The following is a 13560-nucleotide window of genomic DNA, read 5'->3' as shown; positions in this document are numbered from 1 at the left end:
GAGGGAGGGGTTAGGGACGTGCGTGTATGCATATAACTGATTTGCTTTGTTGTGCAAAAGAAACTAACACAGTATTGTGAAGCAATTATACTCCAATAAAGATCTATTAAAAAAAAGTGATGATATATATGATCTCATTTTAATAAAAAAGGGCAAATAAAAACCCACACATGTATTGCACATGTATATATATATACATAAGTATACATATATCTGTATATGATTATACAAGTATGAAAAAAATGAAATAATGAATACTAGATTATTGATATAGGTTATGGGGAGCAGTGATATAGACAGAGAAGGGAGATAAGTAAAACTAAAAAGAAGAAAAGACTATAATTTTACAAAATATGCACATAGGATTCTTTATGAGTGTATCTAAAATTATATACCTATTTGTGTATAATTATAAAGATGTTACCTTAAAAGATTTTAAACAAGAGATGAATAAAAATATACCAGAAAAAAATTCTTTTCAAAAGAAAATTGGGTAACAGGATCACTGACAAGATTGACTTTAACACCAAAAGTATTATTAGAATCAAGGAGATTCATTTCTCAGTGATCAAATGAACAATTCTCTGGAAGATGGAGTAATCCTTAAACTACGTGCCCTCTATGTGTTTGAAAAGTATATATAAATGCTATTATGCTGTGAATATCTTCTGACATCTTTTTTTTCATTCAATATTATCAGATGTATCCATTGTGATACATGTAGACTTAGATTCTGCATCTTAGTTGCTCTATAGTAAGTATTCTACCATAATAATTATTCATTTCTCTTTTGATAAAGATTTAGGTTCTTTCTGTTCTTTTACTATTAAAAACAATGCTGCAATGAATAGAATTGCACATATTTCATTTCAAATCATGTGCAAGCATATTTGTAAGTGAATTCCTAGAAGTAGACTTTCTGGGTCAAAAACTATATGCATTAGTAATTTTGATAGATACTGTCAACTTGCCAACTAAGAGACTCCACCAGTTTACTTACCCACACCCCAGAAATGTTTGAAGGTTCCTGAAGCTCCACACCCTCCACCACACAGTGTTTACAAGCTTTTTCATATTGGTCAGTCTCACAGGTGAAATGGTATCTCATTTTATTTTTATGAATGAACATCTTCTTGTGTGTTTCAATGGCATTTGTATTTCCTTTCCAATAAAATGTCTATTTGTATCCTTTGCTCATTTTAACATTGGTTTGTGGGTCATTTATTGATTTATAGGAGCTCTTCATGTATTTGGGAAATGAGCCCTTTGTGAAATTCGCAGAAAATATTTCCCCCAGGTTTTCATTTATTTTTAAATTTCCTTAGAATTGTTGATTTATAGACTTTTTTTTTTGCCTGCCAGAACATTTTGTTCTTGTGAAGTAGAAACTTTCCCTTTTTTGCTCCTGTACATTTTGTCAACTTATAGAGGTCTTCTCCACTTCAGGCTTATAAAAAACATTCCCCCATAGTTTATTTTAAGTACTTTTATAATTTCATATTTACATTTAAAGAAAACACCAGCTAGAAGATATTTGCAACTGTACAAATATAACTAACGTCTGGTATGCAGAACATAAGTAGAATTCCTAGAAATCAATAATAACAAGACAAACAACCCCAATAGAAAAATGGACAAAATATATGCACAAACAATTCAGAGAGGAAGAAATCTAAGTGGCCAACAAATGTGAAAAGATGTTTAACCTCTCTACTAATTTAGGAAAAAGCAAAGTCAAACAACAGTGTTCCATACTCAGCTTGACAACAATTTTAAATTATGAAGGTATCAAGAATGGTGGGATGTGGGGAAACACTGATGTGAATAAACTGCAGGTGGAACAATAATTGGTAAAATCCACTTTGGAAAACAGATTGGCAATATCTACTGAAGTTGAAATGCTCCTGCCCGCTTCTGCCCCAATGACCCCTACCTCCTGGAACTCCTGGCCTTATGTAATCCCTTCCCCTTGAGTGTGGGCCAGACTTAGTAATACACTTTTAATAAATAAAATTTGGTAAACAAGTGTTGGATGTCACTTCTGAGATCTGCCCTGAAGAAATGTTAAAAGTTCTTCAGAAAGAAGAAAAATGATATGGGTCAGAAACTTGGATTTGCATTAAAAAAATAAAAGGGAGGAGGGACTTCCCTGGTGGCACAGTGGTTGAGAGTCTGCCTGCTGATGCAGGGGACACGGGTTCGTGCCCCGGTCCGGGAAGATCCCACATGCTGCGGAGCGGCTGGGCCCGTGAGCCATGGCCTCTGAGCCTGCGCGTCCGGAGCCTGTGCTCCGCAGCGGGAGAGGCCACAACAGTGAGGGGCCCGCGTACCGCACAAAAAAAAAAAAAAAAAAAAAAAAAAAGGGGAGGAGTTTTTGAGAAGGAATAAATGAAGTTATAAATAAAATCTTTCCATATTCTTATTCTAACTGATCCAATGAATAGCAGTTTCACCAAAAAATAATAACAACAATGTATTAGATGATTATAGCTTATGGATAAGGGAATGATAGCAATGTTATAAGGGACAGGAGAAAGGAATTGGCAATATTCTGTTATAAGGTGCCTGCATTACCCATGGAGTAGTATAGTGTCATTTGAAAGTGGGCTTGGATCAGTTGTAAACATATACTGCCAACTCCAGGGCAACCATTAAAAAATGTAAACATAAGAAATATGGTTGAAATTCTAAGAGAAGAGAGAAAATAGAATCATATAAAATGCTCAATTAGAAGTCAGAGAAGGCAGAAAAAGAATGGAAGACTCTCCCCACAAACAAGAGAGAAACAAAGAACAAAGGCAATGAATAGGAAACAGTTACAAACGTGGTACATATTAATCCAACTATTTCAACAATCACTTTAAATGTGAGTGGTCTAACTATACCAATTAAAAGGCAGAGACTATCAGAATGTATTTTTTTAAAAAGGCCCAACTATATGTTGTCTGCAAGAAACTTATTTTAAACATAAAGACACAGATTAAATGTAAATTAAAGAGAAAGATATACATGCTAACATTAATAAGAAGAACACTGGAGTAGCTATGTTAATTCCAGACAAAGCAGATCTCAGGACATGGAAAATTATCAGGTATAAATACGGATATTACATAATGATAAAAGGGGTCAATTTGCCAAAAAGACATAACAATCCTTAATGTGTATGTGCCTGACAACAGAGCATCAAAATACGTGAAGCAAAAACTGGTAGGACCACAAGGAAAAATAGATGAATCCACTATTATAGTTGAAGACTTCAACACCCCTCTATCAGTAATTGACGGAACCAGCAGGCAGAAAATCAGTAAGGACATAGTTGAACCGAATTGCATCGTCAATCACCTGGATCTAATTGACATTTATAGACTACTTCATCCAACAACAGCAGAATACACATTCTTCTCAAGCTCACATGGAACATTCACGAAGATAGACCACATCCTGGGTGATAAAACACACCTTAACAAATTTAAAAGACAACAAATTTAAAAGTCTAGACATCATACAAAGTGTGTTCTCAGACCACAGCAGAATTAAATTAGAAATCAATAACAGAGAGATAGCTGGAATCTCAAAATATTTGAAGATTAAACAACGTACTTCTAAACAACACATGGGTTCAGAAGAAATCTCAAGAGAAATTTTTTAAAATTTTGAAATAAAATGAAAGCAGAACTTATCAAAATTTGTGGGATACATTAAAAGCAGTGCTTAGAGGGAAACTTATAATATTGAATGCATATATTAGAAAAGGAAAAAGATCTAAAATCAATAATCTAAGCTTCCACCTTAGGAAACTACAAAAAGAAGAGCACATTATATCCAAAGTAAGCAGAAGAAAAGAAATAATAAAAGAGCAGAAATAAATGAAATTGGAAACAATAGAGCAATAGAGAATATCAATGAAACAAAAAGCTGATTCTTTGAAAAGATCAGTAAGATTGGTAGATCTCTAGCTAGGTTGACCAAGAATAAAGGAGAGTAGACAAAACTAATATCAGAAGTGGAGGAGCCATCACCACTGATCCTGTGGACATTAAAAAGATAATAAAGACATTATGAGCATTTCCATGCCTACAAATTTGATAACTTAGATGGACAAATTCTATGGCTTACTTCTGATAAATAGGATATGGCAAAAGTGTTGGGATGTCACTTCTGAGTTTAAGTCATAAAAGAACGATGTCTTCCATCTTAGGTGCTCTCTGGCTCTCTCTCTCACCAGCTGCCAGGTTGTGAGGAGACTCAGGAAGCCTATGGTTAGACCCGCATGACAAGGAATTGAAGCCAGAGAGTAACCACATGAGCGAGCTTGGCAGTGAATCTTCTGAGGCCTACCAACAGCCATGTAAAAGAGCTTGGATGTGGACCTCCTACCCCAATTTTGCCTGCATATGAGACTGCAGCCCCGGATGACAGCCTGAGTGCAAATTCATGAGAGACTTTGAGCCAGAGACACCCCAGCTAACCCAGGTATAGATTCCTGACCTGTGAAACTGTGATATAATAAATGTCGGTTGTCTTAAACTGCTAAGTTTTGAGGCAATTTGTTATACAACAATAGTTAACTACTACATACTCTTTGACCCAGAAATTCTACTTCAAAATACATACACTAGAGCAGTTTTTTCTAATCTTTTTCACATCATAGCATATGTTTAAAATGCTAATATGTGTACCAGCTCACTGGGATGAACAGATAGCCTGCTCTTAGCCAAAGGGAACAGCCCCCAGGGCAGCAGCTGCGTGAAGCCAGGCCCATCTTTCTGGAGGGCTAAGGGAATCAATATATTGGAACCCCCATTACTCAGCTGGGAAGGTCTGCCCCAGAGAAACTTTTCAATATGGGCACAAGGAGACATGCCCCAGGATGTTCATTAAATCTTCACTTATAATTGCACAAAACGGGAACAACTCAAGTCCATCAGCAGGCAAAGAGATAAAGAAATTGGATAATTCATGCAACAGAAGTCCGTACAATGATATATTATAGTAATATCATATTGGAAAATAGATACAATCATATTCAGTAGTTAAAATGTATGACCTAGATATAAATGTATCAGATCACTAACAAAAAATAATATTAAATGAAGATTTAAGTTTCAAAAGGCTATATTTATTATACCATTCACATAATGTAAAATACATAAAACAATAATGTATATTGGTTACATATATATATATATATATATGTAGAAAAAAGAAAAAAACATGTACAAGAAAGAAACTTCTAAATGGTGCTTTTTTGGGAAAAAGAAGTAAGATAAATAGGATAAAGTGAGAGCTTCAACTGTAATATTTTGTTTCAAAAACAGAAGAATCTGAGGATCTGAAGAAAATAAAATGTGCCTGGTCTGTGTGACAAGTACCTGTGGGCAAAAGTACGTTTAATTCTCTGTACTCTTCTGTATGTTTGAAATATTTTAAATAAAAAATACATTATTTCTTGAGTACAAAACTACATATACATCAGATGAGGCTTATTAATTGGGTTGTGGAATCTCTCTATACCCTTGTTTATTTTGCAATCTATTTGCTCTATCTATACCAAAACAAGTGTGGTTAAGTCTTCTACTATAATTGCAGCCTTTCTGATTTCTATAATTCTAACAATATTTGCCTCGTATATTTTGAAATTACTTTGTGTGGCATATAAATTTCAGTGACTATATCTTCTTGGTGAATGAAACAACCTGATTTGTTTTCTTTAATGCTTTTTACTTTGAGTTCTTGATTTTTCTGATATTAACGTTGCTACATGTCTCTTTCTTTATCTTTTTTTCTTTCTTTCTAAAATTCCTTCCTTCCCCTCCTTCCATCTTTCCTCCTCTCCCTTCCTTCTTCTTTCTTTCCTTCCTTTCTGCTGGCATTTAACTGGCATATATATTCTATTCCTATTTCTGGTTTAGGTGAAGCATATAAACAGCATATAACTGGATTTCTATTTTTTTAACATCTTTATTGGAGTATAATTGCTTTACAATGGTGTGTTAGTTTCTGCTTTATAACAAAGTGAATCAGTTATACATATACATATGTTCCCATATCTCTTCCCTCTTGCGTCTCCCTCCCTCCCACCTTCCCTATCCCAACCCTCTAGGTGGTCACAAAGCACCGAGCTGATCTCCCTGTGCTATGCGCAGCTGCTTCCCACTAGCTATCTATTTTACGTTTGGTAGTGTATATATGTCCATGCCATTCTCTCACTTTGTCGCAGCTTACCCTTCCCCCTCCCCATATCCTCAAGTCCATGCTCTAGTAGGTCTGTGTTATTCCCATCTTGCCTCTATGTTCTTCATGACCTTTTTTTTCTTAGATTCCATATATATGTGTTAGCATATGGTATTTGTTTTTCTCTTTCTGACGTACTTCACTCTGTATGACAGACTCTAGGTCCGTCCACCTCACTACAAATAACTCAGTTTTGTTCCTTTATATGGCTGAGTAATATTCCATTGTATGTATGTGCCACATCTTCTTTATCCATTCATCTGTTGATGGACACTTAGGCTGCTTCCATGTCCTGGCTATTGTAAATAGAGTTGCAATGATCATTTTGGTACATGACCCTTTTTGAATTATAACTGGATTTCTAAAAACTAAATGCTAAAACTAAAATGAGAGTTTGCTTTTTTATTTTTAATGGGAGATGTTAACCCATAATACATCCTGACATGTTTGGATTTATTTCTGCTCCCCCCTTTTTAAACATACTTTCTTGTTGCCTCCCATCCCATTTCTGCCTTTTGTTAGATTTTTTTCTCTTTGTTCTCTATATTATTTCTTCAATGGTTTGAAAGTTATACATCCTATTTCTATTTTGTTGTTACTCCTAAAATTTCTTGCTCTTCTATTATGCATTTTATTCCCAGTAAAGAACAAAGCTTTGCTACTGTTGTGAACATAGGCAGTCTTTACATTTGACGCAAATATTAGAGATATATGTAAAGCGCAATTTAAAAAAAAGATTTCAGAGTTCAGTAAAATTGTATAAATCCAAAAGGCATAGCTATAATATTTTGAAGAGCAATGCAATTACGAAAATGTGAACCCATGCTGTGCTGCAATGATTGATCATTTCTTTTGGATAGAGAACCTCGATTTTGTGATTAACAGCAACAAATTCTACTGTAAACAGTTCAATGTGCTTCAACCACCAGGTTAAACAAAATTCAGCTGACTGCAACCCTAAGTACCGTGATACTTCCACTACAGATCATAACATAGAACATAAGATAGGATATATTAATATCATTACTTTCACATCAGAATGAATCAGAATTTGCGGATTTCATTTTATTTCAAACAACAACAACCACCCAAAGCCCAGAACAGAAGGGCAAATGACTAAATGTTTAACATTTGTTAAAGCTGGCTGTTGGTTACATTTTTCGCTGTCCTTTTCTGTATCCTTGACGATTTCATCATTTCAAATGAAATAATGTTTTCGAGCCCACCCTGATTTGTCGAGAGCAGCTGCCGCCCCCGCCACATCAAGGGGGCGGGCCGCCGCGACGCTACAATCACTTCCGCCGCCGCAGTCGCGCCCGTCCCGCCGCTGTCTGGAGGGGGAGGAGCTGGAACCCCGGGAGCAGCGGCTCTGGTGGTTGTGGCGGTCGGAGGTCCGAGGGATCTTCTCTTTCCGAGAGCGTGCGGGGGTCGCGACTGGGTGAGTGAAAGGCTGTTTATTTCCTCGATTCCCTCCAGACGTGGCGGTGGGGCGAGTGGCCGGGCGTGGGGCGAGTGGCCGGGCACCGGCGTGAGGATGTGGAGTGGGGGGTGGGGGCTCTAACGAACAGATTTTCGGGCTCGCCCCTCGGGAAGGGGTGGGGCGGACGCGGGACCTGACCGCAGAGGGAGGCCTGTGCCCTCCACCGGCCCGATTTAGGGCTCCATCCTTCATCCCCCGGCCCCTTACGTGTGGCTCGGTCCCAGCTCGGGTGGCTTGAATCGCTATTCGAGAGGGGAGTGGTGGTCGCGGCCCTCTCCGCCTGTCCTCCCCTCTCCTCCTGCCTCCCTTCTTGGCCCCTCTGTGGAGCGATCCGTGGCCTTTCTTTCCCCATTTTGAAGTTGTTTTGATGAATGGTAAATGGTGAAGATTTTTAGGCAAATATATTGTTACCAGGAAAAGAATTGTCAGAAAAATAAATCATTCCCAGGGAAAAACTATAACCCCACACGCCCTTTTCTTTCTTTTTTTCCCCCTTGCCTGCCACATCGGTTTGGATCTACCGTTTGAGCTTATAAACGTTTCCCCGTCTCATTATGACATTGCGGACCCCCTCCCATCCCCGTGTCTCGCGTGCGCGCGCAGGGACACATACACGCACATGCCCGCACATACACACATACACGCACATGCGCGCGCGCTCACACGCATGCACAAAAACCTTCCATTGCAGCTGCCTTACCGCCGCCCCCCCCATACTCAAGGTTCCTTCGTGTCCCCCTCCCCCACACATGCTTGGACAGACATGCACACACACCCTCTCACACACTGTCACACTCTCCAGCGCCTTCCCCTGAGAGAGACAGAGACAGACTCACACACACACACACACACACACACACACACACACACACACAGCCTCACACTCTCCAGTGCTTTTCCCTGCCTCTCACCTCCTACCACATACACACCTCCAGAAGCATCCCCCTCCTCCCTCTGCCTCTTCTTGCTCTGGTGAGCACACACACTACATACACACACACACCACACACACACACACACACACACACACACACACACACACACACACCCTGTGGGCCGCCTTACCCCCTGCCTGCCACTTACACAGATTGCTGGCTCCTCTTTCCTATGCCACTTACATGCATACACACCCACACGCTCTTTTACACACCCCTCTCAGGTGCTCCCTGTCTGCTACCTATGTGCCTAGACAGCCTCCTTCACTGGTCCCTGCCATGCACACACACTCACATAAATCCTTCTCCAGGGACATCCCCCTCTTCCTGCTCGCCACATCCATGCATAGAGACATTCTTTGATTGCTGGTGCCCACCCGCCTGCCCGCCTGCCATACACACATCCGTCTCCAGTGCTGTCCCCATATCGATGCATTTGCTCACACTGACCCTTCTCCATTGTTGCCTCCCATTTTGATGAACACAAGCACACAAACTCAAGGACACCCCCTGTTCAGTGCCACTGTACCCTTCCTGGCTTGCCACAGGCACATAAACACAGGCATTCCTCCCTAGAGTTCCAGCCATCACACATCGGAACCACATGCACGTTCTGTCTATCGTACGTACACATGCTCCTCTCCCCTGAAGCCACCCCATCCATGCCTGTCATTTTCATACCCACATCCAGAATGGGTCTCCTTCTGCCTGACACTCATGCCTCTTCCCAGTGCCACTGTCACCTGCCCTTTCCCCCTACAAATACAGGAGTCTCTCCACTTCATGAGTGCTGGTCCCCCTTCCACCTGCCTGGTCCCCCTTCCACCTGCCCCTCTCCTCCTGACAGACACGTAGACACTCTCGCATACACAGTGATGGTGATCTATATTTTCCACCCCTATTCCAATTTGCATTGCTCCTGTATGTATACAGGACTCAGAAAAATGCAGATACCCCATAAAAAAAAAACCCACAACCGTCTTTCCTCTTCCCATGTTGGCACAATCCCAGTGCTTCACCTATCTTCCCAGCATCCAGTCACCCCTCCCCCGTCTTCCGTCGGATTCTCCCCTGAGTCTGGCTTTCCTACAAACCCAGTTTTGTAATTATTTTGCCAACATTAAAAATGTGTTCCAGGTCTACACCTGACAGTCACTGGAATGCTACTCCAGGCCATAGAAGAAAGTGAAACTAATTTTAAAGCCCCCTTATTCTTTCTGTAACCTGTCTGCTGAAGTGAAAATAAATCTCCCTGCTCCTTTATTCCGAACTGATTTGACCTTCCCATCTCCAAAGCGTGCGCAGGGAGCAGGAGCCTTTCCACTCAAGCCCCAGATGTACTGGAAACCCTCCTAAGTCAGAGCAAATGGGTCAGGAATCTAGCAAGCCTGTATGGCCCAAGCCAGCAGGAGGGTATCAGTCCAATACAGGCAGGAGGTATGGAAGAAGGCATGCTTATGTCAGTTTCAGGCCATCCACGAGCCAGCAGGAAAGGATTTCCGGCCAGAGAAAGACGTCATCCGAAGTCCCAATGCACAGATCAGCCCCCAGTCAAACCACCAAGAGGAGCCGATCACCATTTTCCACCACCCGTCGTAGTTGGGACGACAGCGAGAGCTCGGGAACCAGCCTGAATGTTGATAATGAGGACTACTCCAGGTACCCGCCCAGAGAGTACAGGGCTTCGGGGAGCAGAAGAGGAATGGCTTATGGACATGTTGACTGTTTCGGGGCAGATGATAGTGAGGAGGAGGGGGCTGGGCCTGTTGAGCGAGTGCCAGTGAGAGGGAAAACTGGCAAGTTTAAAGATGATAAGCTGTATGACCCAGAGAAGGGGGCGAGGTCTCTGGCTGGGGTGCCCCCACAGTTCTCTAGTTTTAACCGTGATGTGAGAGAGGAGCTTGACAAGTTAGACCCAGCCGCTACAGCACGGGGCTCTGCTGGCAGAGCTGAGTTCCTGCAGCCAAATAGCATGGCCCCTCAGCCATCTTCTGCTGAAGGCAAGGTGGTCACCAATGGCAACAGCCTGGAGAGGGAGAGACGGGAGCAGAATTTACCTGCGTGTCCCAGCAGGGCTCCTGTGAGTATTTGTGGTGGTGGGGAAAACACCCCAAAGAGTGCAGAGGAGCCGGTGGTGAGGCCCAAAATCAGAAATCTGGCAAGTCCCAACTGCGTGAAACCAAAAATATTTTTTGATACTGATGATGATGATGATATGCCACACAGTACTTCCAGGTGGAGGGAGACTGCCAGCGCTGATGAAGGCCACTCGGATGGCCTGGCAAGAAGAGGCAGAGGCGAGAGTTCAGGTGGCTACCCTGAGCCGAAGTACCCCGAAGACAAAAGGGAAGCCAGGAGTGACCAAGTGAAGCCGGAAAAGGTGCCGAGACGGCGACGAACCATGGCCGACCCTGACTTCTGGACGTACAGTGACGAGTACTACAAATACTTCGAAGAAGACTCTGACAGTGACAAAGAGTGGACTGTGGCTCTGCGTCGCAAGTATCGAGGTCGGGAGCAAAATCTGTCGTCCAGTGGCGAGAGCTGGGAGACCCTGCCAGGAAAAGAAGAGCATGAAGCCGAGCAAGCCAGAGTGAATGCCAGTGCCAGTGCCAGCCCCAGTGCTGGTGCCAGTGCTGGCAGCAGTGGCGGCAATGAACTTGAAGAAGTTCGAGGGCCATCTCTCCAGGAAGAGGAACGGGCAACTACCGAAGAAGGAGAAGTTCCTTGGCTCCAATACAATGAAAACGAGAACAGCAGTGAGGGGGATAATGATTCCGGTCAGGAGTTTCTGCAGCCCAGCGTCTTCATGCTGGACGGCAACAACAACCTTGAAGATGACTCCAGTGTCAGTGAAGACCTCGAGGTGGATTGGAGCCTCTTCGATGGGTTTGCAGATGGGTTGGGGGTGGCTGAAGCCATTTCCTACGTGGATCCTCAGTTCCTCACGTACATGGCACTTGAAGAACGCCTGGCCCAGGCAATGGAAACTGCCCTGGCGCACTTGGAGTCTCTCGCGGTGGACGTGGAGGTGGCCAATCCACCAGCCAGCAAGGAGAGCATCGACGCTCTTCCCGAGATCCTGGTCACGGAAGATCACAGCGCGGTGGGGCAGGAGATGTGTTGCCCCATCTGTTGCAGTGAATATGTGAAGGGGGAGGTGGCAACGGAGCTGCCGTGCCACCACTATTTCCACAAGCCCTGTGTGTCCATCTGGCTTCAGAAGTCAGGCACTTGCCCCGTGTGCCGCTGCATGTTCCCTCCCCCGCTTTAAGACCAAGGCTCTTTACTCCTGGTCTGATGATTTTCCCCATCCGAAATCCACAATACTGCAGGAGCCCTCTCCAAATTAACCATTGAAGTGAAGTCAATCAGTCGATTAATCTCCACCTGTCGATTCCTTGTGATTATTTCCAGTGTGAAAACGGTTGTGTACGATTGCATTGAAAAGAAAATCATCCTGTGTTTTAGAGGTTAGAAAGGGAAAACTAAACTTTCTAAATGCTACTTGAGATTGCAGTAAAAACATAAATTTTCTAACCTGAACGATGAAATAAGTTGCATTTGTTTTTTTCAGTAGAATATGTTGCTGTTGATTGTAATGTCAAGTTTATCTGTTAAACTTGTCCAAAGGGCATCATCATTTCTGTTGCATGTTATGGGTTAATGTTCCTGTAATTGCAGTGCCGTAAAAGCTTATTAAAATTCTCCTTTTGGTTTTACATGGTATAGTGGAATTGTTTGGTTTTGTCTAAAACGGTGGTACTAAGTGACTTTATAATTGATCTCTTGCATTTGCATCCCAAATAGGGTTTTTTGGTGTTCCCACTAGGAGAAAAACTTTAGTTTCACTGGAAATGCTGACTCCAACAACAGCAAAAGTAAGGGTGATTCTTTCTAAGTAGGGGTAGAGTGTATGGTTGTCAGGCTACTAAAGGGGCAAAGGTTGAGTAGAGGATACTCTGTCAGTCTATGAGAAGGAAAGAAACAGTGAGAAAGCATAGTAAAAATAATGATGGTAGGAATACATCCAATTGGAGTGTAGGGGTGAAGGAGTTAAAATCCCCTTTTAGAAAAAAGTAAGTCTCAGAGGAAGTGGGTAAAAAAAAAAAAAAGCAGTATGCTGATTGCATACATTAACACAGTGACACAAAAGGAACAGAAAAATATATGCCAGACAAGTGCTACGAAAACCAGAGGCACCCACTCACACAAAGTGAACAGGTTTGAACATTTAGCCATATTAGCTTCAGATCTCGCTCGCTCTCCAATAAATTTACACTTGCAGGCACAGGTGAAGTTCTTCACCCGTCATATTTGCCTTCCTCCACAGAGGTAAGCACTACCCAGGAAATTGTTTACTTCTCGTCTACATTTTTAGATGTGTGTGTGTGTGTGTGTGTGTGTGTATGTATTTGTGTACATATGTATGTATATGTGTGTGTGTACCTCCATAACCAATATAGAGTGTTTGTTTTTTAAATGGACATAATTGCTAGAATGTATGTATCATTTTGCAACTTGCTTTTTTTCACTCAACATTGCTTTTGAGATTTAGCCATTTTGATACATGCCTTCTAACGGCTGTATACTAAATATTCCATTGTATGAATTACCACAAGTTATTTATCTGTTCTCCCATTGGTGGACATTTAGGTTCTTCCCAGTATTTTGCAGCAATAAACATACTTTAAAGATGTTCCTTTGTGCACACGTGTGAATTTCCCTAGGGATAAGTATACGGAGGTGAAATTTGGGCATCTTAGGTTTAGAGCATCTTCATTCTAACTAGATATTGCCAAACTGCTCTCCAAAGTGATTGTACTAATTGATGCTCCTCCCAGCAGTTGGAGAGCTGTTTTCAGCTCCAACAGCTTGGCTATTGCTAATGATCAACCTCACTGGCAATCA

At 41.9% G+C, this 13560-nt stretch overlaps 1 protein-coding gene across 5 annotated transcripts; it reads left to right on the top strand.

Annotated features, from left to right (window-relative positions):
* The first annotated feature begins 7527 nt into the window (after positions 1-7527).
* On the top strand, positions 7528-12376 carry PJA1 (praja ring finger ubiquitin ligase 1). 5 transcript variants are annotated; one of them, XM_027093587.1, is made up of 3 exons: positions 7546-7672; positions 10120-10308; positions 10876-12376. In XM_027093587.1, the coding sequence occupies exons 2-3, from the start codon at positions 10181-10183 to the stop codon at positions 11921-11923; spliced, it is 1176 nt and encodes a 391-aa protein (XP_026949388.1). In that variant the 5' UTR covers positions 7546-7672; positions 10120-10180; the 3' UTR covers positions 11924-12376. The 5 variants fall into 5 exon arrangements, with proteins under 5 accessions (XP_026949384.1, XP_026949388.1, XP_026949385.1 ...); XM_027093586.1 differs by having other exon boundaries at positions 7568-7672; positions 9787-10308; XM_027093583.1 differs by having other exon boundaries at positions 7528-7672; positions 9787-12376.
* The last annotated feature ends 1184 nt before the right edge of the window (positions 12377-13560 follow it).

Source organism: Aethalodelphis obliquidens, unplaced genomic scaffold, assembly GCF_003676395.1.
Source record: "Aethalodelphis obliquidens isolate GAN/ISIS:26980383/991018 unplaced genomic scaffold, ASM367639v1 scaffold85, whole genome shotgun sequence".
In the NCBI taxonomy this organism is placed as follows: domain Eukaryota; kingdom Metazoa; phylum Chordata; class Mammalia; order Artiodactyla; family Delphinidae; genus Aethalodelphis; species Aethalodelphis obliquidens.
The sequence above is the reverse complement of the archived record's forward strand: the minus strand, read 5'-3'. Positions and strand labels throughout refer to the sequence as shown.

Excerpts from the sequence above, each read along its gene's own strand:
- PJA1 (XM_027093583.1), top strand. The coding sequence starts at position 10,016 with ATGGGTCAGGAATCTAGCAAGCCTGTATGGCCCAAGCCAGCAGGAGGG.